The sequence below is a fragment of the Acinonyx jubatus genome, chromosome B4, assembly GCF_027475565.1.
Source record: "Acinonyx jubatus isolate Ajub_Pintada_27869175 chromosome B4, VMU_Ajub_asm_v1.0, whole genome shotgun sequence".
NCBI lineage: Eukaryota > Metazoa > Chordata > Mammalia > Carnivora > Felidae > Acinonyx > Acinonyx jubatus.
Genome location: NC_069387.1, coordinates 22,692,062 through 22,718,764, shown reverse-complemented (window position 1 = coordinate 22,718,764; position 26,703 = coordinate 22,692,062). Strand labels below are relative to the sequence as shown.

At 41.0% G+C, this 26,703-nt stretch overlaps 1 protein-coding gene across 3 annotated transcripts in view; it reads left to right on the top strand.

The window, feature by feature from the left end:
* PRTFDC1 (phosphoribosyl transferase domain containing 1) overlaps nt 1-26,703 on the top strand; it is a 98,695-nt gene that overhangs the window by 12,227 nt on the left and 59,765 nt on the right. For all 3 annotated transcript variants that reach the window (XM_027073663.2, XM_027073662.2, XM_053225405.1), the window contains exon 3: nt 4,533-4,716. In XM_027073663.2, coding sequence (XP_026929464.1) covers nt 4,533-4,716 — 184 coding nt within the window. The remainder of the gene's footprint in view (nt 1-4,532; nt 4,717-26,703) is intronic.

The following is a 26,703-nucleotide window of genomic DNA, read 5'->3' as shown; positions in this document are numbered from 1 at the left end:
GTCGGTTAAGCATCCAAGTCTTGGTTTTAGCTCAAGTCATGATCTCGTGGTTCGTGGGATCAAGGCCCGCATCAGGCTCCCCACGACGGTGCAGATCCTGCTTGGAATTCTCTCTCTCTCCTTCTCTTTCTGCCTTTCCCCAACTCTCTCTCTCTCTCTCTCTCTCTCTCTCTTTCTCTCTCTCAGAATAAATAAACTGAAAAAAATCTTTTAAAAAATGCATATTCTTACGTTTTATGTCTGGAAATTTTGCTTCAATGGTTGGGGGTGGAGCCCAGGAATGAATTCATTAAGATATAATTTACATATTGTAAAGTTTACCCATTGTAGACAAATGACTCAATGATGTTTAGTAATTTTTTATAGTTGGGCAAGCACAACTATCATTTTATAATATTTCTAGCATCCCCAAAAGTTTGTTGGCTGTCAATCCCCATTCCTACCTTCAGCATCAGGTGGTCACTAGTCGGATTTCTTTCTCTATAGATTTGTCTTTTCTGAACATTGCATATAAGTTAAATCATACAATACCTAATTATTGATTTACCAGTCGATAGTTATTTGGATTTCTAGTTTGGGGCTTCTAGGAACATGTATCTATGATCATTCACATGTAAGTTTTTGTGTGGATATATCTTTTCATTTCTCTTGGATAGATTCCTTGGAGTGGTATTCTGTGTTTGATAGTTAAGCTTGAGAAACTGCCACTTATTTCCAAAGTGACTGTACCATTTTACATTTCTACCAGCAAGGATGAGGGTTCCAGTTTCTCCACACAGTTGCCAACATTTAGTATTGCCTGTCCTTTTGACTATAGCCATTCTAGTGGATATATAAAAGTATCTCATTGTGATTTTAATTTGCATTTTCCTAAGGATTCATGTGCTTGTTATTTATTTATTTATTTATTTATTTATTTATTTATTTACTTTGGAGAGATGACTATTTAAGTCTTCTGCCATTTTTACACTGTGTGGGTTGTCTTCTGATTGGGTTGTAAGGGTTCTTTATATATTCTGGATACAAGTCCGTTAGCAGATATATGATTTTTGAATATCCTACCACCTTAGCCCGTGGCTTGTCTTCATTTTCTTATTTATATCTTCTGAGAAGAATGTTAAATTTTTTTTTTAACGTTTATTTATTTTTGAGACAGAGAGAGACAGAGCATGAACGGGGGAGGGTCAGAGAGAGAGGGAGACACAGAGTCCGAAACAGGCTCCAGGCTCTGAGCGGGTCAGCACAGAGCCTGACACGGGGCTGGAACTCATGGAGTTCGAGATCATGACCCGAGCCAAAGTCGGCCGCCCAACCGACTGAGCCACCCAGGCTCCCCAATGGAGAAAAGAATGTTAGATGCAGTATTCTATAAGTGCCAGTTAGGTCTGGTTGATTTATGGTACTGTGTGGTTTAACTATATCCTTACTGGTTTTCTGACTGCTAGATCTATCAATTACTGAGAGAGGGGTATTGAGGTCTCCGACTGCAAGAGTGGATTCATCTATTTTTCATTGTAGTTCTGTCAGTGTTTGACATTCTGTTGTTGGATGCATGCACATTAAGGATTGCTATGCCTTCTTGGAAAATTGACCTCTTTATTGTTGTATAATGCCCCTCTTTATTCCTGATAATCTCCTTGCTCTGAAATCTGCTTTATTTGAAATCAGTTAAGTTGCTCCTGCTTTCTTTTGATTAATGTTAGTATAGTATGTCTCTCTCTATCTTTATACTTTTCATTTATGAGTGTCTTTGTATTTATAGACAACATATGTTAGGGTCTTTTTTTTTTAATCCACTCTCTAACAGTCTCTGTCTTTTAACTGGTGTATTTAGATCACTCACATTTAAAGTGATTATTGATATAGTTCGTTTAATATCCACCATATTTGTAATGATTTTCTGTTCACTGCCCTTGTTCTTTGTTTTTTTGTTTTCATCTTCTACTCTGTGGAAACTGTCTCCCCCACAGTGTGTGGACTCTGATGACATGCAATTTATTTCTCTTGTTTTTACTTGTAAGTCTTACTTACTAAGCCTTAACCCCTGTGTCTGAATAGCTTAGTCTTCAGTCTAAGATTGGTTAGAGATTGTACTCAAATACCTCAAGCCAGTAAAGCTTCTGCTTTCTGCTGATGAATGTGTGTGGAGGCTGGCAAGTACATTCAAATTGCCAGCATTTTTCAAGTTTTCCCTGGTCCTTATTTTTCACCGTGCTTTCTTGTGCCTCTTCTGCCCATGCTTATAGGCTCCATCTTTCAGGAATGTATGGGTAGCCTGGTCCTATGCTTGTTTCTGCTGTGCTTATATATAGCTTCTGGTCAACTTGGGATATGTGAAGAGTTTATTGTCTACCCCTCTCCCATGACCCTAACCTTCCAAAACTCCCTATCAAATCCTTGACTAGACTAGTCTGCCAGTTAGTTGCTCAAAAAGGAAACTTTGGGGGCGCCTGGGTGGCGCAGTCGGTTAAGCGTCCGACTTCAGCCAGGTCACGATCTCGCAGTCTGTGGGTTCGAGCCCCGCGTCAGGCTCTGGGCTGATGGCTCGGAGCCTGGAGCCTGTTTCCGATTCTGTGTCTCCCTCTCTCTCTGACCCTCCCCCGTTCATGCTCTGTCTCTCTGTCCCAAAAATAAAAAACGTTGAAAAAAAAATTTAAAAAAAAAAAAAAGGAAACCTTGTGATAATGGGGCCATTGGCTTTCTCTGTTCACATGCTACCAAGATGGCTGCACTAACTGATAATGCTCCCGGCCAGGTGAGCTCTCTCTGGCAGTGCCCCACCCTGACTGAACTACCTGGTTGAACAACAGAGCTAACCTGGGGCTCAGGGAGATGGGAACATTATTTCTACCCATTGTTCAATGTTTTCATGAATAAATGATTCTCAGTTTGTTATATGCCTCTAGTTAACTTCCAGAGTGGAGAAATGGTTGTTTTTGAGTTTCATCCAGCTTCATAGTTGCTTTTTTGTAGAGAGGATGTGTTGACCACCTTACTCCATTATGCTGAAGACAAATGTCCCTTTGAATATCTGGCATGCTGATATACATTTTCTTGATGATCATATTTTGAGAAACATCGCCTGAAGCCTGGTTGCCATTTTATATGTATATGTGTGTACATATGTAAGCACACACACATACATATAAGTTATATAATATATACAATATATAATATATTAGATATGTAGAACATATGTAATGTAATGTTTTCTGCACACACATATATATGTGTGTATATATATATTCATATATATACACACATATATATATATATTCAGATCATTCAGTTAACTCATTTTATTTTATTTTTTTAATTTTTTTTAATGTTTATTATTTTTGAGAGAGAGACAGAGACAGAGACAGAGAGCAAGCAGGGGAGGGGCAGAGAGAGAGGGAGACACAGAATCGGAAGCAGGCTCCAGGCTCTGAGCCATCAGCCCAGAGCCTGACGCGGGGCTCGAACTCACAGACCGCGAGATCGTGACCTAAGCCGAAGGCAGCCGCTCAACTGACTGAGCCACCCAGGCGCCCCCAGTTAACTCATTTTAAATCTAATTCTGTCTGAAGTGTCAGTAGGAGTTTTTTGTTTGTTTGTTTTTTTGTTTTTTTTCAAGAGAGTGCACATGTGCATGAGAGTAGGGGAGGGGCAGAGAGAGAGGGAGAGAGAGAGAATCTCAAGCAGGCTCCACGCTCAGCACAGAGCCTGATGCAGGGCTCAATCTCACAACCCTGAGATCATGGTCTGAGCCGAAATCAAGAGTCAGACACTTAACCGACTGAGCCAGCCAGGCACCCCAGGAATTTGTTTTTTTAATATGCACCTTAGATCCTGCCTCCATTCAAGGTTTTAATGTTGTATGCATGTATTGGTAATGGACTTATAGACATGAAACAATTAGAAAAAATATAGTAACCGTTCCAAATTAGGCATTGGGTGCCAGCCCAAGGCTGCATCACTGCATAGCTCCAGAGAAACCTCATTCACATGGTGCTCCATGGAAATGATGTCTACTGGAAATTGCACTCCGGGCACCCTTCACATAGGTAATGTGCCACCTTTGTGAAATAGGAGACAGATGTTATTCTTTTGTTAGTTTCTATGGGCTTGACTTTTCTTCCCGTGTCCTCTAGTGTTATAAGGTGGGTGAGTCATTCTCCATTTCCTCTCTCTCTGCTATAACATCACCAGATACTTTCACGGCATTGTTGTTAAGGTTATCAACCAGGCTCTGGAGTGATAAAATAATAGCATTCATGATCTTTGACATATATTTTACATCTTACTAATTTTTGTGACACAGAGAAGCAAAAATGTACTATTGATGATGCAGTTATCAGAAATGTGTTTTGAATACTCTCTCTTTGTCCAGCTTTCACAAAGCTTCTTTATCTGTAGCCTTCTGTCTCCCAACGTCTTCCACATTCTCCTGCATAATCTAATGTGTGTAGTGCATCGTGCATTTTTTTTGAAAGGAACAAAAACACTCAGAAGTACTTATGCTTTAATATATCTTCTAATCCCTCTTTCAGAACTGAGCGGCTGGCTAAGGATATTATGAAAGACATAGGAAACTGTGACATTATGGTCCTGTGTGTGCTTAAAGGAGGTTACAAGTTCTGCGCGGATCTTGTAGAACATCTTAAGAACATCAGTAGAAATTCGGATCAATTTGTCTCTATGAAGGTTGATTTCATCAGACTGAAAAGTTACAAGGTAAGTTATTTATTCCATTTTCATTATACAATGTTTAGAATAGAGAATTTTCTAGAATAAAAGAATTGACAATGTGATGAAAATGAAGAATAATTTTTTTTAATTTGCTGTATGCAATCTGTAGTTCAAACAATAACGTCTGTGGGGAGAAAAACCCTCTTTCTGTTTTCACATATATGGAAAGTTGCTTGAGGAATGATTCATGGTTTCTTTTATGGTTATAAAGCTGAGTGGCCATTTCCTGGTGACTAGCCTCACAAGCGAGTGTGTTAACAATGAGTGTTAAGAAGGTCTGGTGATCACTGACGTGTTTCCGCTCTGTATGTCACCGTTGGTCCTGGAGTTCTGTGGGAGGGCGTCCAGCCGCAGAGAGGACAGTATTAGTACTTGGGTGACTGCAGTCATGGCCTGGAAGTGGAGAAGGGAAGTCTGTAGGGACAGTGGGTTACCAAGTGCAAGGAGACAAGATCAGAGAACCTCCAGCAGAAGGCCCCTCCACCAGTCTATCCTGGGCTCTCTTGGTCAGCACTGGACAGAACCAAGGGAGATTTTTCCCCAAAGGTGTCATCCCTTTCGTGTTCCTCCTTCTATGATGTTACCTTCTGTGATGCTTTTTGATTCAATGGATAGTAAATCACTAAAACCAGCCTACTATTGGGTCACCTGGTGGCTCACGCAGTTAAGCATCTGACTCTTGATTTCGTCTCAGGTCATGATCTCACAGTTCATGGGATTGAGCCCCGCATCAGGCTCTGTGCTGACAGTGTGTTCGAACCTGCTTGGGATTCTCTCTCTTTCCCTCTCTTTCTGCTTCTCTCCCCCACTCATTCTTTCTCTCTCTCTCTCTCTCTCTCTCTCTCTCAAAAATAAATAAATAAACTTAAAAAACTAGCCTACTATTTGATGATGAACTCTTGGAGTCAAAACCATGAAATTATTCTCATTGATTAAACTGGCTTGACACATTTTAATTCACTCTTCAAATTGGTTTTCTATTGCTGTGTGACAAATTCACTACAAACTTAGTGGCTTAAGCCAGTATGCATTTATCATCTCAGTTTCTCTAGGTCAGACACCAGGTGTGGGTTCTCTGCTCAAGAGTCTTCCCAAGTCCAAAGTCAAGATGGGGTGGGATCTCGGCTGAGGTTTGCAGATGAGTGACCTTTCCACAATCACTGGCTGTTGACAGAATTCAGTCTCCACTTCCCTGCTGACTCGAGGCTGGAGATGCTTTCAGCTCCTACAGGCTACTTTCGGGTCTTTGCCTCATAGTTTCCGGCACAGGAGAACCTTTCCATCTTTTGAGGGCCTGGCCCCTCTTTTAAAAGCTGACCTGATTAGGTCTGGTCTACCCACGATATGCTCCCTTTGAGGAACTCAGAGTCAACTAACTAATCCCCTAATCACGGGAATGCCTTCCCATGGTTACTAGTCTCACCCACACTCAGTGGAGGAAATGAGGCACAGTGTATACACCAGGGGACAGATAGGCATGTGTCTTGGGTTCTGCCCACCACTCTCTGTGATTCAGTTGCTTCAGCTTGAGCAGCTGGCAAATTGTTTCTCATTTCTTAAGATGCTCTGTATTCTCCCGATGACCTCTCAGGCCAGAATAAAGCGGTTTTTGAGGCGCCTGGGTGGCTCAGTCGGTTAAGCGTCCAACTCAGGCTCAGGTCATGATCTCATGGTTCCTGAGTTTGAGCCCCATGTTGGGGCTCTGTGCTGACAGCTCAGAACCTGGAGCCTGCTTTGGATTCTGTGTCTCCCTCTCTCTCTTCCCCTCCCCCACTCACACTCTGTCTCTTTCTCTCCCTCAAATGATAAAAATTAAAAAAAAAATAAAGCTGGTTTTTGCAGACATCTTAACCTTAAATGGTTGGTTTCATCTTCTGGAAACCATTCCTTTAAGTTCCTTTCATCTTAGATGAAGTCACTGTGCTTCTTTGAAAAATTTTTTTTTCTCATTTGCTTGGCTCTGATACTGTTTTTTTCCCGGGGAAAACAGGTTTTTAAGCTCTTTTAAAAACTTAAAGTCAATTTGTTGAGGTATAATTTATATGCAGGAGATTTTATCTGTTTGAGTTTACAGTTCTGTAAGTTTTGACAATTGCATACAGTCATGTAAGTCGCCACAATCAAGACAGGTCAGTTCCTCACCGTAAAAAATGCTGTGTCCCTTTGTGACCAACTCTTTCCCCAGATCCTGGAAACCACTGATATAGGTTTTCTGTCCCGAGAGTTTTGCTCTTTCCGGAGTATCATATAATGTAATCATATACCACGTAGTCTTAGTAAATCGTAGCATATTTCATTTGAGATTCATCCATGTTGTTATGTATACCAGTAGTTTGTTTCTCCTTATTGTCAATTATGGTTTCATTATATAGATACATCCTAGTTTTTTTTTTTAATTTTTTTTAACATTTATTTATTTTTGAGACAGAGAGAGAGAACATGAACAGGGGAGGGTCAGAGAAAGAGGGAGACACAGAATCCGAAACAGGCTCCAGGCTCTGAGCTGCCAGCCCAGAGCCCGACGCGGGGCTCGAAACCACGGACCGTGAGATCATGACCTGAACCAAAGTTGGACGCTCAACCGACTGAGCCACCCAGGTGCCCCGATACATCCTAGTTTTAAAATCACTTATCAGCTGAAGGATATTTGGTTTGTCTCCTTTTTGGGGTGATTATGAAAAAGCTGCTCTAAGTATTCATGAAGAAGTTTTTGTCTGTACTTATATCTGCATTTCCCTGGAGATTCCTAAGTCGTATAGTAGTGTATATAAGAAATCGTAATGTATATAAGAAATCACCAAACCATTTTTTAGATGGATTGGATAATTTTGCACCTTCACCTGCAGCAGATGAGAGTTCTAGTTGCTCCATATTTTCAACACCACTTGGTTTTGCAATGATTGTTTGCAATGATTATATATCATTGTGGTTTTAATTTGCATTTGTTTCTGTGGTGAAGTGTTTGTTCAAGTATATTTTCAAAAAATTGGGTATTTTGCTTTCTTATTATTAAGTTGAGAGTTCTTTATCTATTTTGGCCACAAGTCCATTATTAGGTACGTTGTTTCACATATATTTTCCAGCCAGTGGATTGTTCTTCATTTTCATAACAGTGCTTTTGTTTTCAAAGAGCATAATTTAAACATTTCTACAAACTCCAATTTATCAGTTTTTTTCTTTTATGGATCATGCCTTTTGTGTATCTAAATAGTCTTTGCCTCGGGACGCCTGGATGGCTCAGTCAGTTGAGTGTCTGACTTCGGCTCAAGTCAGGATCTTACAGCTCGTGAGTTCGAGCCCCTCGTCAGGCTCTGTGCTGACAGCTCAGAGCCTGGAGCCTGCTTCAGATTCTGTGTCTCCCTCTCTGTCTGTCCCTAACCCACTTGCATTCTGTCTCTTTTTCAAAAATAAATAAACATTAAAACAATTTTTAAATTATCTTAGCCTCATTCAAGGTCACAATTTTCTGTTCTCTTTAAAAAGTTTCACAATTTTAGATTTAAATCTAGGTCTATGAGCCATGTGGTGTCAATTTATTAATAAGGCACTCTTTTTTTGCAAGTGACTATCCAGTTGTTTCAGGATCGTCTGATGAGAAGACTGTCTTCTCCAATTGTGTGAGACCTTTGCTCTTTCACTGAACACTTGACTGAATCAGTGTGGGTCTATTCTGGACACTGTATCTAGTTCTATTCATCTGAAGGCTTATCCTTTCGTCAATACCACACTGTTCCGATGACTGTGGCTAATTAGTCTGGATATCAGGTAGCATGTACTCTTCCAACTTTGTTCTTTTTCATAAGTGTTTTAGCTATTCTACTTCTTTGCCTTTCCATGGAAATTTTATTTTATTTTTTAAATATTTTTTTTTATTTTGAGAGAGAGAGAGAGAGAGGGAGAGAGAGAGAGAGAGAGCACGTGAGTGGGAGAAGGGGCAGAGAGAGAAGAAAGACAATCCCAAGCAGGACTTGATCGAACCCCATATGGGGCTCAGTCCCATGAACTGTGAGATCATGACCTGAACCAAAATCCAGAGTCAATGCTTAACCAACTGAGCCACCCAGGTGCCCATCCATATAAATTTGAAAATCATATTGTTGATTTCTACAAAGCAACCTGTTAAAATTTTTATTGGGATTGTTTTGAATCTATAGATCCATTTTTGGGAAAATTAACATCTCAACACTTTTTAGTCTTCCATCCATGAACAGGATATATTTCTTAATTTTTTAGGTCTTATTTTTAATATCCATTTGTCTAGTTTTCAGGAGTCAGATCTTAGACATCATTGGTTAGATTTACACCTAAATGTTTAAAATGTTTTTTGGTCCTATTATATTTGGTAAGTTTTCTTTGAATTTAAATTTCCAATTGTTTACTGTTAGTATATAGAAATACTACTGATTTTGTATATCAAATAATATGACTTTTCAAAACTCTTATTAGTTCTAATGGCTTTTTTATAGATTCTTTTGGAATTTCTATGTTGACAATAATTTTTTTCTGTGAACAGAGATGGTTTCACTGCCTCCTCTCTAATTTGTAGACTTTTTGTTTCTTTTTATTGCCTTATTGCAGTGGCTAGGACTTCCTGTACAATTCTGAATAGCAATGGTGAAGGAAAACATTTTTGCCTTGTTTTCAATCGGTAGGATATTGACTATTGCATCCCCCAATTTTTGATACATTGTTTTCATTTTCATTCAATTCAAACTATTTTCTAATTTCCTTTGTGACTTCCTCTTTCACTCATGAATTGTTTCTTGTTTAATTTCCAAATACTTGGGGATTTTCCGGAGATAGTTGTGTATGGTTTTCAGCTTAATTCTGTTGCAGCAACTATACTGTGGGTGATTTCAATTCTTTTACATTTGTTGAGGCTTGTTTTATGACCCAGAACGTGGTCAATCTTGCTGAAATTAACAGGGTTGTAGTCCATGTGAGATTAAACAATATTGCTATCTCGCATTATCCATTTCTCTGAACATCTTATCCTTATTTGACCAATGTTTTAACCTAGAGGCACATATCTTAACACTTACATGGCCTGTTAACTCATATGTATGTGATACTAGTTCAGAACATTTGCATTTCTAAAACTCCAGTAGCATTGTGGGCATTCTTGCCACATTTAGAAAGATATTTCCAAATCACTATATTTTTCCTAGCGATAGGGATGTGGCGGTTCCTGCCCAGGGTTCTGATGAAGGAGGAAAGCAATGGTTTTTTTACATTTTTACATTTTACATCTTCACCATCTTCATCCATTCTCACACACTGTGTATTTTAGTTTGCATCTCACATTTACATCCTGTAGGACCCTAGAACGATTGCCATGTTTCTTTTCTTACTAAATGTTCTTCTTCATATCTATCAACAAGGTGATACAGATATCTCCTGAGAAATTAACTCACATAAAATGTAAAAGCCTACCTGCTCACTCAGAGCAAGCTTTTCCCCTAATTAGCCTCAGAAATGGATGGAAAAACCATATTCATGGACTGAGGTGTGATATGAATGGTTTTCTGCACGTAAGCTGTCCCCATCCAGTGATGAATTAATTGCTGTGTCATGTTGGGCTTGAGCTGACCATCCCTGTTACATACTTGGGCTCTTTCAACATTCCTGAGGGCAGAGATGTATTTTTAAAGAAACCAAAGACTAATAAACACCACCAAATAAGGGGAACAGGACCAGTTCATTTTCCTCTGAGGGTATTTGGTGTTCTCACATACCTCTAAACCTGTTCGTAGGGAACAGACATCGTGAAAACATCTCAGCAGAAACAGTGACCACGAAAGTGTTCTTTTTATTCCTTTAGAAATTTCTGGAGGGAGAGCAGGACTTTGTAGAGTTCTGAGTGCTGGTCAAAAGCGTTGTGTAGTTTTACTTCCTTCTAGGCTCTTGCTCTGTGATTCTTTTTAGGTTGCTTATTTGGGGCAGAAAAGTTGAAAGTCCAGTTTGCTCAGAGGCAATGTTTCTTCTCCCTGTTATAACCATTGGCATTCAAAAGTCACTCGAGGGGCTCTCACTGTTTGATGCCCTCCACTCTTTGCTGAGGGACCTTCCTGAGGGGTGGATGTCTCCAAACATCTCAGATTCCAGGCAATCGGACTTGTGTTTGTTGTTACATGAAACTTTCCACAAGACATGGAATGAATTTGCGTGAATGATAGCAATCTAGCCAAAGATTATTTGGAAATTAGCATTAAGCTAATTCATTGGAGAGCAGGGCCAACATAGTCCTGTTCTTCAATGAAAGGAGGAGCACTGGCAACCTCCATTCCTTAACAGTTCAAGTTTTTCCTTCCTTCCTCCCTCCCTTCGTTTTCTCCTTCTGTCCTTCCTTCTGTCTTTCCACCCAATGTTCATTCAGCACCTGCTATATGAATTTATTCTCTCATTGAATTCTGACTGCAGCCCTGCTGGGCATCTCTCATCTCTGCTTTTATTGATGAAGAAAGGGAGGCCCAGAGAGGTTCATTAACTCACGTAATGTTACACAGCCAGTAATTAGTACAGATGGCATCAGAGCCCAGGCCCTTTGGTCTTTCAAGCCTGTGCCCTTTGCAACTTATCAACATTTTCCACAAAATTTTCCAAGGTTTTCCACAAAACTTTGTTGTTTCATGAAATGTGAATATATTTGCTAACGTTTATGAAGGAGTTAGCTATATTTTTCTCCTAAAATATATGTCAGATCCATGCAAAGTATATGTATACAATTATAATCATTATGCAATAATGTGCCTTTAAGAAATGGGGGCCTCGCTTGGTACCATCCGGAAGTTGCATGGGAGAGAGAACTAATTACACGTATGACGTCCCATATGCACACAGGTGGCTATACTTTGTAGCTTGTCTTGTAAGATCAACAAAATTTGTGGAAGTATTCAGTGTTTATTTAATCAAGAATCAAATATCAATTATTTCTCACAAGAATTTATTCACCTCGAGGCCTAAGTTTTCAGCAGATCTAATCCAAGGATATACCACATCTTCACGAGTATCTATTTGTATTATACCACCACATGACACATTTGAAAAACATATCCTTTGTCTCAAAGTAATACGTTCAAGGAGGTTAACGACCAAACAGAGAGTTTGGGTGTGACAGTTTTACGGGCTAGGCAATCTGAAAATCCCCTTGTTACAACCACTTAAGAATGCTAAATGAGGGGTGCCTGGGTGGCTCAGTCGGTTGAGCTTTGGCTCAGATCACGATCTTGAGGTTTGTGAGTTCAAGCCCCGCATTGGGCTCTGTGCTAACAGCTCAGAGCCTGGAGCCTGCTTCAGATTCTCTGTCCCTGCCCCTCTCTGCACATCTCCGGCTTGCACTCTCTCTCTCTCTCTCTCTTTCCCTCTCAATAATAAATAAACATTAAAAACATAAATTTAAAAATGCTAGATGAAATTTAATAATATATACTTTTTAAAAATTTTCAATGCGGGGCATGTGGTGGCTCAGTTAGTTGAGTGGCCAACATTGGCTCAGGTCATGATTTCCCCCTTTGTGAGTTCGATCCCTGCGTCGGGCCCTGTGCTGACAGCTCAGAGCCTGGAACCTGCTTCACATTCTGTGTCTCCCTCTCTTTCCATCCCTCCCTTGCCCACACTCTGTCTCTGTCTCTCTCTCTCTCTCAAAATAAAGAAACATTAAAAAAAATTTTTTTTAAAACAAAGATTTTCAATGCTTCCTGTAGCTCACAAGAAGGTACAGGGCACCCAAGAGGCAGAAATGAAAAGTCTAAGAATCAAACCAGAGATGAACTGGGAGCTGGGGTGCTGGAAGAGGAGTTATCTCAGCATCTGATTTTCACACCCATGCAGAGACAGATGATAAAGCCTTGGACCAACATAAAGTGGGAAGTTGAATGAAACCCTCCAGCAAAGCCACTGCCCTCAAAGGTGCATACCCTTGGCGAAAAAATCCATCCCTTTTTAAAATTTTTTATTTTGTTAACATTTGTTTATTTTTGAGAGACAGAGAGACAGAACACCAGCAGGGGAAGGGCAGAGAGAGAGGGAGATGCAGAATCCGAAGCGGGCTCCAGGTTCTGAGCTGTCAGTACAGAGCCTGACATGGGGCTCGAACCCACGAACCATGAGGTCATGACCTGAGCCGAAGTAGGATGCTTACCTGAGTGAGCCACCCAGGCACCCAGAATCCACCCTTTAGTAATGGGAGATCTGAAGAAACTAGCTTGTCTTTCTTGGCCTGGGATGGAATGGTAAAGTAAAATGTCCTGTGGGAATTTTTCAGTTCAGATCTGTACCACATGTGAGTTAAAGGTTTTCATTTACTTTACCTGCATTGTCTGGGAAACTCCAGCCAGAGAATTTAATATTAAAATTGGTCCCAGACCGCAATGCCCCCAAGGTGCCTGGTAGATGCAAGCTGAAAACCTCAATGGAGGGAGTGCCTCAGCCTAGGTGGGATTCCTCCAGGTAAGCTGCACTTAACCTGCACAAACCCAAAACACAAAGGATAATAATCCACCACGGGCAAGGTCAGCTGGTAAAAATAAATAGCAGAAATAGGCACACAAACTGTCTGAAAGAGAAATATAAAATAATTATACTTAAGATGACTAAAGACGTAAATGAGGGGTGCCTGGGTAGCTCAGTTGGTTAAGTGTCGGACTTCAGCTCAGGTCTTGATCTCACAGTTCGTGGGTTCGAGCCCCATGTCTGGCTCTATGTTGACAGCTCGGAGCCTAGAGAGCTTGCCTTCGGTTCTGTGTCTTCCTCTCTCTCTGCCCCTCCCCTGCTCATGCTCTGTCTCAAAAAAAAAAAAAAAAAAAAAAGACATAAAGGATTTAAAGAAAAGTTAAGACAGCATGAGAAGGAAAAAAAGAAATGAAGTAACAGAAGGTCTAACAGCGAAAGAGATTGTAACTGAATAAGATAGTAGCTCGGGTGACAAGATAATGTTATTATGGATGTGAATTCTGAACTGGAAGGTGGATCTGAAAATAATTAGCCAGAAGGTAGCATGGGCTAGAGATGGAATATAAGGAGAAGTTAAGAGACCTGAAAGAGTCAATGAAAAGACCCAAAATACATCACGTAGGAATTCCAGAAGGAAAGACTGTTCCTGAGACAGAATTGAGTAGAGGGAATTTCCGATAAGATAATGCCTAATCTTATTCTAGAGCCGTGAAGGAACGTGTCTGTTCAGATGTAGGAAACACCAGGAGACCACACCTAGCATGCCTAAGTAAAACTGAGAAGCAAAGCACAGGAGACAAAGAATAGATTGTAAAAGCAACTGAAGAGCAAAGAGAAACTGTCACCAAAGGAATCACCACTGTCAGATCAACAGACTTCTCAAAGGCAACAGCAGAAATCATAAGGTCTGGAGTAGTGTCATCTGAGAGAAGATAGATGACTGTCCACCGCGAATTTCATTCCCGGTTAATCTGTAAGTCAAGTGCGAGTGCTGGCCTGAGACATCAGCAGCCACATGCTGGAAGTTTCCCAGTAACAGATGCTGGGCTGAAAGCATCTCTTAAAGGGTATATTCTAGTAAGAAGGAAATCGAACCCAAAAGAATCATTGTCAGGTGAAGAAATTGACAAGGATGTAGGTAAATCAAAAAAGTTACGATTGGTTAAAATAAATACACTGATGATGACGCGTTTTGGTGATAAAACAAACAAGATGGACTTCAAATGCCAGTCCGCATTCAGTCGTAAATCACCAGTGAAAGCATTCTAATGTTGTGCCTTGTTTAGGAGAAGCATGGAGATATTGATAACTGGCAAACTTTTAAGTTAGCCGTGCCTATTTAAAAGTTAAGGAGAACCATTGAAAGAATAAGAATATTACATATTTTATGTGTAACTTATCAGTAAGTGGAAAGTACGGGAAGGAATAAGAACACTCAAAATTAGACAGAAAATGAGAAAACAATTAGGTAACATTATACCCATTTTTCAGAGGAGGAAACTGAGGCCCGAGATGTTAAGTAACATGTCCAAGGTGAGACAGCTTGTTAGTGGAGACTCTAGTATTCAAAGTCAAGTTTAATTCCAAAGCCCAAGATTGTCATCACTGAAACATACTGTTCATCTTGAGATGTGTTGCTGTGTTGAGATGTAGAAGGCTAAAAATTTCACCCAAAGGAATCAACTTTATTTTTTTCCCAGGTTTATTTTCATACCTACCTAACTAGGTTAAGTCAGCTCCTGTAATTGTTGGAAAACACGGCAATGTCTATAAATAGACAATTAACTGCACAGGTTTTGAAATATTTTATACATGATATTGATGAACCATGAAGAAGTACCCTCCAAGAAAATGAATAATAAATGTTGACTGTTGGTTTTCCTGTAAATTAGAGGAAACTATGCTTTTCTTTTCATCTTTCCCCCTCACACCATGGAGACTTTCCAGAAGATATGAACATTCACTACACCTGCTTGCTCTCTGGGTTCACTTAAAGCTGATGCTCTTAGGAAGCTAAATCCAGCAGAACTGCAAAAAAGCCTTGAGTACCAAGCTTCCTACCAACTCCTGAAGGTGCAAAAACTTGAATCACAGAGAAACAGGCATACTTCAGCTGCCTCTTTTTTTTTTTTTTTTTTTTGAGAGAGAGAGGTGGGGAGGGGGGGAGGGGCAGAGAGAGAGAGAGAGAGAGAGAGAGAGGGAGACAAAGGATCTGAAGCTGGCTCTGCCCTGACAGCAGAGAGCCCGATGTGGGCTCGAACTCACGAACCATGAGATCATGACCTGAGCCAAAGTCGGACGCTTAACTGACTGAGCCACCCAGGTGCCGCTCAGCTGCCTCTTGAGCTACCCAATTTAGTGTGTGGGAAAAGCTGTCAGGGTCGGGATGGGAGAACATCTGGAATATCTGTTCTAAGGGGCTTAGAAATAGAGAAACATAGGAGGATTTGAGAAAAGTTGGAGGGGAGTATCGGTGAGTGCCAGCAAATGACTTTTCAGCCAGCTTTTTTGTATGTGGATGTATTATTTGCCAAGCATTTTTCCTTTATTGCCTCCAAAATGTTGCCCTATTTAAAGGCTCGTTACTTTATATGCAACCCAATGCGAGGGTAAAATGTAATATTCTGATTTCTTTGTTTTCCATCAGTTTGGTTAGCTAAACTGTGAGCAGAGTAAAATCTTCATCAAACTTCAAGGGTTTTTTAAACTGATGAGAACTTTATTTTAGGTGGTCTGGAGTTTCCCGAGATCCTTCCCCCATGCTGTTTGAACATGCACCGCTTTGTATTAATTAATAATTCCTGTGTGTTGGTGGCACCAAGAGAAAGCTTTCTGAAGATAAAATACAATCCTGAGATTTGCCATGCAGGGCATGTGGGCCCCTGGGGAAGCTGGTGTCTTTATTAAAGAGGCTCATTCAAGCTACGGGTTGGCCATAACCCTGTTCCCATGAGGGAAGAGAAAAATTCAGTGTCTTCTCTCTCATTCCTGGACTTCAGAACAAAGAGTTTAGGTCAGTCCTTTATTAGGCATGCTAGTGAGGAATGGAGACTGGATAGATAAACCAGATCCAGCATCCTTAGTGTTAACGAGAAATTTTCACTTTGCCCTACAGCTGGCTTTTCACTGAACTTTTCCTACAGAGTAAGACGGCTTTGAGTTGAATGCCCCTTTTCTTTTTGAGACAGGAACACCACCTTGGGCTTGGGGTGAGGAAAAGGACTCCAGTTCAGTTCTTTGGAAATGAACAGGTAGAGAAGAGAGGTCCCTAGTTCTTTTGGGGGGTATTGAATGGGTCCAAGCCAGGTGTATATATGTGTGTAGAGCATATGAATATATATGATTCGTATATATGTACATTTATATTTACATATATTTTCAAGAGAGGAAAGAAGGAAAACTAAAGGAATAGGAAAGTCAAAGAAAACAAAGGAATAGAGAAGGAAAGGTCAGAGAGACAAAAGAAATTCCAATACTTACCATATTTCATTAAATCTAAGACATTTATAGACCGAAAAGTATGCCACTAATTCATGTACCACTAAGAAAGAAAAATTGTTGTAAATTAAGCCATGACATGGATTGTGTGATGCATCCTGATTTTAGGTATATTAATATGTGAAAAAAATGTACTACTTGGAATTGATGAATTGGTAGTTCCCCATCCCCCCCCCCCTTTTTTTGCAATACCACTTTCAAGGGTTAGAATAGCTGAAATGTAGCCTTGTCTTTACTCTTTGGTTATTCTTGTCTCTTAGATCTTGTGATATTATTCCAGTACCATTTTGCAAATGGTGAGATATTCCTCTGAAGCCGCAGATTTTTTTCACCTTTTGTATCTAAAATATTTTTAATATCTTCCAAATACGTTTGCAGACTTCAAAGGGAGAATTATTTACCAAAGAATAAACCAGGGAGAGGCCTGAGTGGTTTGAATCAATCCACCAAAATCCTTAAAATTAATCAAAAGCATTTATGAAAACCACAACATAATTTCTATGTGGCCTCTGGACAGAGACACTGGAACATCTGTCATGTTCATGCGCTTGCTGAAACAGAGTGTTGACATTACCTGTTTTGTCGTTGACCTTTGGTTCTTAGGATGTATTTACTACTGGCTTTCAACATGCATGGATGAAGAAACTTGGCATGAAGCAAATATCTGGTCTGACCTTAAAAGAAATAATTTAGCTTGGCTCTAGGCAAGTTTACTTTGAGATTTCTGATTCTGTCAAGTAAAAGATATTAAAAACAACAACAACAACAACAACAACAACGAAACCAAAGCCCATTGTGTAATAAGGTTAATGGTAGGCTTATAGCAACATTTATAGTTATCATTCCTTATGGTCTTCATTTTGTAAATAACTCTGCATTTTATTGGTATACATTCTTTGTATTCAAATTTGGTTTTCTGTAGAGATGCTTTTTAGGGTTTGTCTGTCCTTGTGATAAGCAAACACTGTCAGGGCAAATAAGACAATAATGCAGAAGTAATTACTAAATTACAGAGACAACCAAGTTTTGTAAGACTACTGTGGGACCAAGCTGTGCTTCACTCAGTAACTGCCACAGCCTGGGGTTGAATCCAGGCCAAGAAACAAGACCCTGCAGGGGTGCCTGGGTGGCTCACTTGGTTGAGCATCTGACTCTTGGTTTTGGCTCAGGTCATGATCTCACGGTTCAAGGGTTCAAACCCCACATTGGGCTCTGCGCTGCCCTCTCTCTCTGCCTCTCCCCCACTCATGTGCACCTTCTCTGTCTCTCAAAATAAAGAAAGAAACTGAAAGAAAGAAAGAAAGAAAGAAAGAAAGAAAGAAAGAAAGAGGAGCCTGGGGTAGGGTGTGCCAAGGAATGGACTGTGCTGTCGGTGGAAGTTGAAATCCAGTGCAGCAAGTGTAACAGGTAGTTGAAAAATGGGATGGAGGACCACAGACTTTAGAGCTCTGAACGCTAGGCTGCCAGTGTCGGCTGGCTTGTAGTCTACCGTAAGTTCTACTGTTAATAAGACCTGGTATTCACTGAGTACTTATATACTACGGCCAACTGTTCTAAGTACTGTAAGATGTATTAACTATTAAACCCTCACAACATCCCTAGGAAGTTGGTGCTACTAATATCCCCTTTCCACAGGTGAGGACACTGAGGCCAGAGAGGTTAGTTGGACCTCCCAGCTCTGTTCAACCCCTACATTAGGGCTATTAACCACAACACCATGGCTCCCTTTGGGAGGTGTGGGTGAGGAATGTTATGCCCAGAATTTGTGATCCCCAAAGACCACCAGGGAGCCGAGTCCGATGCAAAAGCAAAAGAGCCTTTATTCGAGCTAGCTTGAGCTCAATCCCCTACCTGCACCGACACAGCGGTGGGATACCAGGGAGAGAGAGTGAGTTTCAAAAGGACAAAGTTTTATTGGGGCCTGGGGGCAGTTGGTGAGGTAATGGCTATGGCCTCAGCCGATTGGCTGGGGAAGGTTCCTGGGGAAGGGTCCGAGTCCTGTTAGGCAGGTGAGGGGGTGGGTTACTCAAGGGGAGGAGGTGTGGTCAAGGTGAAGGACACAGAACAAGATGGAGTTGGCCGGCGTAGGCCCGCCCTTTCAAGGAAAAGGACCCCAATGTCTAGCAAGCAGACAGGCAGGAGAAGGGAGCTCCCCAGTCCTTTAGGAGTGCTGGGTGAGTTTCCAGGAAGGGGCTTGGGCACAGAAAACAGGACAAGGCATAAATACAGAACACACGGTGGGTACTGGATCTTGAGAACAAGGCAGAATGCCAAAGCCAGCAGGAGAGACATAATACTGAGTCATGGGGCATTAGGCTCTGGTTGCCTGCCCAGTAGTCGCAGGGTTCCAGTCCATCTAAGGTTGGGTTTGTTCCTGGAGATTCACTTCAGTAGGTGAAGTGGACGTGGGAGTTGAGTGACTTAGGTAATAGGAGAGAGGGCAGCAGAACCTGGGAACTAGGCAAGGCCTGGCCCAGAAGACAGTGTGTGATCTTGGAGAACTGACTGCATCAGGTGCCTCAGGATTCCTGTAGGATCTTAATGTCCCTGCCTTTGCCCCATTTATCTTTCCTGTGCATTCTGGACCCAAGGAATTTAAGCATGCTACATATCCACAGTGAGTCTGCTGTTAATCATTTTAATTTATTTGTACCTGACCTTTCCCAACAAAAATGCAATGTGGTGTTTTGTTAATTAGGTCCAGAGAATGTCTAATTTTCAGCACAAAAATAATTGCTGGCTGCAAAAATCCTTGCCCTGATTTTATTAAGTTGGGCTGTTTTTATCCACATTTTGTAACTGATGTACAATATAAAACGTAGCACTGAGGCCATAAAAGTGTTTATGAAATTACATATTTCATACATATAAAACACATGGACTTTATATGCTAGATAAGATACCAAGAAATAATTTGGACTTGGAGAGAAAAAAAAAAATAGATAAAATAAAATGACCTGGGGAAATGTTCATGAGAAAATAATCTCTTTAAATATCTTTTATAATGGTCTTGTCCTATAATACAGTTCGAATTTAATGTTTTTATTCTCACTTTAGATTGTAGTATGGGTTACTTCATGGCATGAGTTTGCCTTTACTAAGTGCAATGTTATTGTTAACAGTCTAGGTAATTTCAACACGTATAAGAAAATGCTTGAGATCTGCAGCGTTCAAGGCCAGGAATTATTTAACATTTTCTTTATTAACTTGGCATTCATTTGGAGGATGGTTTCGAAAAGATTTCTTTTTTGTGCGTCTAACATTTTTTTTCTCCTCGAGAACAGACGTGGAATCCAAACAGACATTGACAAATTAGGGAATAATCCACAAAAACAGGATGACTCTCCATGAGTAAAAGGGCACGACAATACGTCAAGGGCCCCGAAGCTCACGCCACAGAAATGACGAGGCACAACTGCCTCAGGAAGAGACTCAGCAGTCATGGCAGACCAGTAGTTGGTGATGAGTCAGCAACGCCTGTGCTAAAAATGCTAATCTAATACAGTAGTGGGAAGTATTGGCGGCCATGTGACCTGTAAAATCCCGGAATTACTCCTTCCTCTCTCACGAGCTCTTGCCGAAGCCCTGGCTTGAGCTTTGGTGCCCTACTAACCTCTCGTGTGTTTTGTTGTAGAGCCTCTTCTAATCAGCAAGGGCAGCTGGAAGGGAAGTACTCAGAAGCTACCCCAACTAGAATTCTAGAAAGGGTGCACTTCTGAAGCTCCCCTGGGCCTGTGTTTAAGAGATCTAAGAAGTGAAAGTATACAGTGTTATCCTCCCCTATTAAGAAAATGTCTTCAGACGACAATCGGGTTTTCCCTTCTTCCCCTGCTTTCTGAGTCCCAGGTCATAGGAAGATATCACTTATGCCCATATTGTTCAATTCTCTAAATCACTTTTCACTGTTGTTGAATTACAGGCCGGGAAATGCCTAACTATGAAAGAAGCATATCCTAGTGTTATTTTGTTATTTAAAGCAGAAGCCACTCCCTTTTGATGCAGATCGGTTGGGACCAGTGTAAAAGGCTAACTTCCGATGTTTTCAGGTAGTGTCTTATAAGAATTAGAATTGTTAGTAATTTTAGATGATAAATGAGCATATTTTTTTTAAAAAATTAAGTTTATTTATTTTTGAGAGAAGAGAGAGACAGAATGTGCACAGGGGAGGGGCAGAGAGAGAGGGAGACACAGAATCTGAAACAGGCTCCAGGCTCTGAGCTGTCAGCACAGAGCGTGATCTGAGCCGAAGTCAGGCACTTAACTGACTGAGTCACCCAGGCGCCCCAATAAAGGAGTATATTTTACCTTGTAAACCATCATGTAGTTTAGTTTGTTTCTTTTACTGGATAAATCTAAACATCTTTCAAACGGGTGGGTTTATGCAGACTTTTCCAAGGGTGGTTTTTCTGTCAGTAGTCTTGTTAGGCTTATCTCTACATATAGAACACGTATACTAGATTAATTACCGCCAATATTATCTGTACAAATTCTTAGATTAAGACCTCTTTCTATTCTAATAGTATTCTGCACGGGATTTTTAAAAGTTAAGTTAGATGTATCCAAACTAATAGTAATGTTGGTTAATGGACTACTGTGTGAAAGTGCTGTTTTAAGTGCCTTACAAATAAAAACATTAATGCCAACCACAACCTGATGAGTTAGGTAACTATTATCACCGTTTTACATATGAAGAAGGTGAGTGACAGATAGTTTAAGAAACTGTCTTAAGATCACAGAGCTGGTTGACAACGGGGCTGAAATGCAAAACCAGTCAGCCTCAGTTGACAGCATAAAGGCCTGACAATGTCTTCATGCTGTCTTCCAGAAGAACCTCATGACAACAGTTCACTTTAGCAAGGAACCCGGTTCTCGTGGCTTTCCTTTCTTCTTTTGTAAAATGACAAGGTCCGCTTTCAGGATTGGTAGGGTCCTAGCATTTTTGAATTGATATGACCTTTCACATCTTTGATATCTGTATGAAAATGACAAATTGACCCCACACCTTTGATTTGCATTCTCCACTAAAATGACACTAATATATAAATTTATCCGCACACACACATACACACACCCCACACACACATATACACCCATAAATGAAACCTCGATTGACAAACTGAACAGGAGGGGCAATAACAGTGCCAGAGATGATGGACCTCATGTCATGGGAGGACAAAGGACCCAAGTGCCTGCACAGAGAGACACCAAAGAACAACAAAGAGCAAGTTTAGCAGGGCCTTGAGAGTGCATGAGGTAGAGCAGATAGTGCTGATGTCCGCACAGACCCTTTGCCCTTCCTCCCCTTCCCTACCTCGAGTCCCTTGTTTGAAGTCAGGTGACTGCTCTCCTCCCCTCCTGCCCCACCCTTAGCTCCCTCCTCCACTGTCGCAGGAAAGTAAAGTTTAATTTTGCAAGAACAGTTGAACCAAAAAGGGGTCAAAATTGTGGACACCAAGTAAAACAGAAGCCTTGGGGATTTAAGCTTATATTTCCATGTGAGATTCTGGGAATATCAGCCACCTTTCTTAGCAACCAGGCACGCTCCCCACCCCATCAGTGAGGCGCTGAGGTTTGAGATGAATGCTCTTTGAAGAAATTGGATGGTCCTAAAGAAAAGACCTCCACCTATTGCTTTTGGGAGCCCCCCCTTCCCCCAAAAGAGGACATCTCTCTCCAAGGGAATCCTCTAGTAAATCCATCTATCATCACTGTCTGCCCTTTGATGCACGCATAACTCTTAATCGGTTTGTTTGGTGTCTCTCTTTTAAATATGCAAAGACAGGGGTGCCTGAGTGGCTCAGTTGGTTAAGCGTCTGACTTCGGTTCAGGGCACGATCTCAACAGTTTGTGAGTTCGAGCCCCACGTGGGGCTCTGTGCCGACAGCTCCGAGCCTGGAGCCTGCCTCGGATTCTGTGTCTCCCTCTCTCTCTACCCCTCCCCTGCTCACACTGTGTCTCTCTCTCTCCAATAAACGTTAAAAAAATTTTTTTTAATATGAAAAGAAAAGCGAGAGGAACTGTCCCTAACATGGATGAGAAAGACCACACAAAAATAAGACAAAATTAAAGAAAACCTATAAAGGGAACTTTGAGAAAATAGAGGTAAAGCAGGGAACAGAAGAAAACTTCGAAATATTATGTTTAACATTCCTTTGGAGACAACATAAGATATAGTATCTCTAAAGCAAGAACAAGACCCTGTAACGGAGTAAGAGAAGATGAAAAAGAGAGACGTAAAATTTCTTAGAAGTCAAAAATGTGTAGACCGCAACAGACGCTCTTGCTTGCTTATCCAACGAGGGTCCTTACTCCTAACGCCACAACTTTTCTGTCTTCCCTGACAGAGACTGTTCATGCCAGCTGGCCTTCTCAGCCTCTCTTTCGCTTGCAAAATGGGCATGGGACACAGAAAGGAAAGCCTGCTGTAAGTCTTTCCAGAGGGAATGGCTTGTTTCCTTAATGAGGAAATCTCTCTCTTTTTAGTAAGATTTACTTTGTCATAAAGATTGTGGCAGTCATCTCGGGCCCACAAGAAGACAAGTGTTAGGACTCCACTAATGGCTGAGGATGTCAGAGACAACAGAGAGCCTGGGTCTTCCTTGCCACTGCTAGTCCAGGAACTAACTCTGATCTACAGGGCACTCAGAAGAGCTGAATATATGGCAACTGGGCCATAAGGGGATGCCTAAAGTTTAGGTGGCGAAGACAGTCTTGTCAGGAAGTAAGGAGATGACGCGATCGGGGCTTCTGTGAACACAAAATTGCCACAGCGCCATCATTCAACAAATGGTTATACTACGAGTCAGGCCCTGTGCTAGGTGCTAGGGATACCGGAGAGGACAAAACAAATTCTTGGCCATTCTGGAGCTTCCATTCTAGGTAAAATGGGCGGGAAATAAAAAGTGAGAAAAAAAAAAAAAAACAAGCAAATATGAAATGTGTTAAATAGTGAGAATTACTGTAGAGAAGAATAAAGCTGGGTCCGAGAGAGGGGGTGGGCTGAAGGGGGGTGCGGGAGGAGTGGTCAGCGAAGGTGGTCAGAGAAGGGGGTCATTTGAAACAAAGACTTGGAGGAAACAAGGGAGCAAACAGTGGGGATAGGGGAAGTAGGTTGTGGCAGAGGAAGCAGCAAGTGTAACAGCCTTTGTGTGAGATTATGCTTGTTTGGCACATTTGAAGAAAAGCAAAGTGGGGCAGAGAAGAGTAAGTGAGGGGAGATTAATAAGAGCTGAAGTCAGAAGTGATGAGAGGGAAAATCATACAGAATCTGGCAGGCTGTGGGAGGGACTTCGCCTTTTGCTCTCAGTAAGCAGGAAGTCCTGGTCGGGTTTTGAGCAGAGTGACATGATCTTCCTTATGTTTTCAAGAGTAAGTCTGTCTGTTGTGTTGCGAATAGAATGAAAGGGGTAGGTTGACACAGGGAGATGTTTGAAAGGCCCCTGCGGTAATCACAGTGAGAAGTAATCACAGGTGGTGGTGGTGGTTACAGAGGAGGTGGTGAGAAGTATTTAGATTCCGTATTTATCTCAGAGTCAAGCCAAGACCGTCAACCAGATTTGCTCATGGATTTGACACTGCTTCTTAAGAATGACTCCAAGGCTTGGGGCCTGAGCGACAGTACGAACTGAGTTGCTCTTTACTAAAATGAGGAAGAATGTGAAAAAAGGAGATTTGGAAGGGGAAACGAGGACTTTGGTTTTGAACTGTGTTGCCCCTTGAACATCCAAGATGAGCAGACCGTTGGCCATACCAGTCTGGAGTTTAGGGAGGAGGCTGAGGATGAAGACGTTAATCTGCAAGTGGCCAATATGTGTAAAGCCATTATAAAGGATGAGGTCACCCAGGGAGTTGGGATAGATGGGGAAGAGATGTAAGGACTGAACCCTGGGTTCATTTAGAAATGAGGAGGACAGAAAGAAACTAGTAAAGGAGTCTGAGGAAGAACAGCCAGGGAATCATGTCCTGGAAGATAAGTAGTGAAGGAAAAGCTGATCAACCATCAAATGCGGTTGATAGATCAAGTGAGAAGACTGAAAACTGACCACCAAATTTTGCAAGATGGAGCTCATTAGTGGCCTTGACAAGAATCGCGTGTCTTTGTGAACAAAGAGAGAAGGACAGGTTCAGCAAATGATGATCTGTCAGCAATAGCCCCTAATCTAGACAACCAGTTATAGGAAGTGGAGTGAGGCATTCACAATGACTCCTTGCCTAGGATGTGTGTGGAATTCTGACATTGCCTGTAGGGGTATGGAAACCAAATGTGGGGAAAGGTCTTTAAAAAGAAAATAAGAGGCTCTGGTTTTGCCATTTAAGTTCTGCTCTTTGCAACTTTCATTTATTTGCAATCATTGTAAAGGAAGCAAATGATCCATTTCCCTGTCCGAATGGCAGAGTCTTTGGAAAGAAATACGGAAGCTATACGCACAAACTTGCAAATAAAGATGTAACCAGTACACATTCCAATATCATATACTAATTTGTGATACCAAGTTACTGAGCCTTTCTGCATCTTAGTGTTCTCATCTGTAAAATAAGGCTGATCACGTCTATCTCCTGAGAAGATTTTATGAGCAATAAATTGGGTAACATATGGAAGAGTCCTCGTATAGAATCATGCAAACAGATAATTAATAAATAAAAACTATGACGATGATGATGACGATTTTTATTACATCCTAGTTAGGCCTGAGACAAGAGGCCACTCGCTTTGAATGTGGAAAAGATGAAGCATTTGTTGACATGAACCTAGTTGGAAAACGGGTTGGCTGTGCCTACAGTTTTAACAAAATTCTTTGAAAAGCATTTATTATGGCCTAGACCTTGTCAGAAGCAGAGCAGGGCTCAAGGCCATATTTTCTTGATGGATTCCAAAATAAATTTCACTGACTTTTCTTAAACTCCACTCTTTAAACTAGATCATAGCATGTGTAAGGTTAAGATAATCCCACACCCCTGGGATGTTGAGGGCAGAAAAGAGAACACCTTGCTGTCTAAGAATGTCGCCAGGTCAGGAAGTACATCTTTGTGAAGCACTAAATGGCCCTGAGCTTACCTTCATCCTATATTTGTCTTCTCGTTCTTACATATTTTTACTTCAGAACACTATGTACACATGGGTGTTGGTTTTATTCTCTCACTGGTTCACAAAATAGAAAGCAGATAGCAAATGCCTAAGAAATAATTTTGTGAAAGTACATTATGGGTTTCTTTTTATTGTTGTAGTAACTCGAACCAAATTGAAATATTTCTAGTAGAAATAGGCACATTCCTCACACTTGAATAAAATATTTGGAAATTTAGCAAATGGGCTCTATGTCCTAAAACAATGTTTACTTGTAGCTATTATTAACTTCATTTTCTTATTTAAATATGTAATTTTGAGTCCTGGTCCTCTGATTTATTTTCTCTAGCTGACTTGACTGTGAAACTTCATGGCATTGAAGCACTTCAGCCAAGGGATTCATAGGGCAGTGTTAGTTTTGGATTTTGCTTATGCATTACAGTCCATGGGCATTCAGTGTATCAACATAAAAAAATTCAAACAAAATGGGCATTCCCAGAAGTCAAGCTCAGACAGTGCCTGACTTCAGATTGTTTTTTGAATGTACGATGAGGCGAAAGCAGTATGTATTCAGAAGAAACCGTACTTCGAACTTTGAGTCTGGATCTCTTCCCGGGGCTAGTGACATACAGTCCCATCCACTCTCATGATGCTGGGTCTGAGCGAGCCCCTGGCCACCATCAGCCCCTCGCTCACGGGGGTAAACAGCCAATACGTTTACAACCATTCTGCACTCATACATACAACCACTCTGTTTTTCACTTTCAGTATAGTAGCCAATAAATTACATGAGATATTTGACATTTTCTTATAAAACACTCTCTGTGTTAGATGATTTTGCCCAACCGTAGGCTAATGCAATTGATCTGAGCACTTTTAAGTTAGGCGAGGTTAAGCTGTGGTGTTCGGTAGATTAAGGGTATTAAATGCATTTTTGACTTAACGGTATTTTCTGTTTA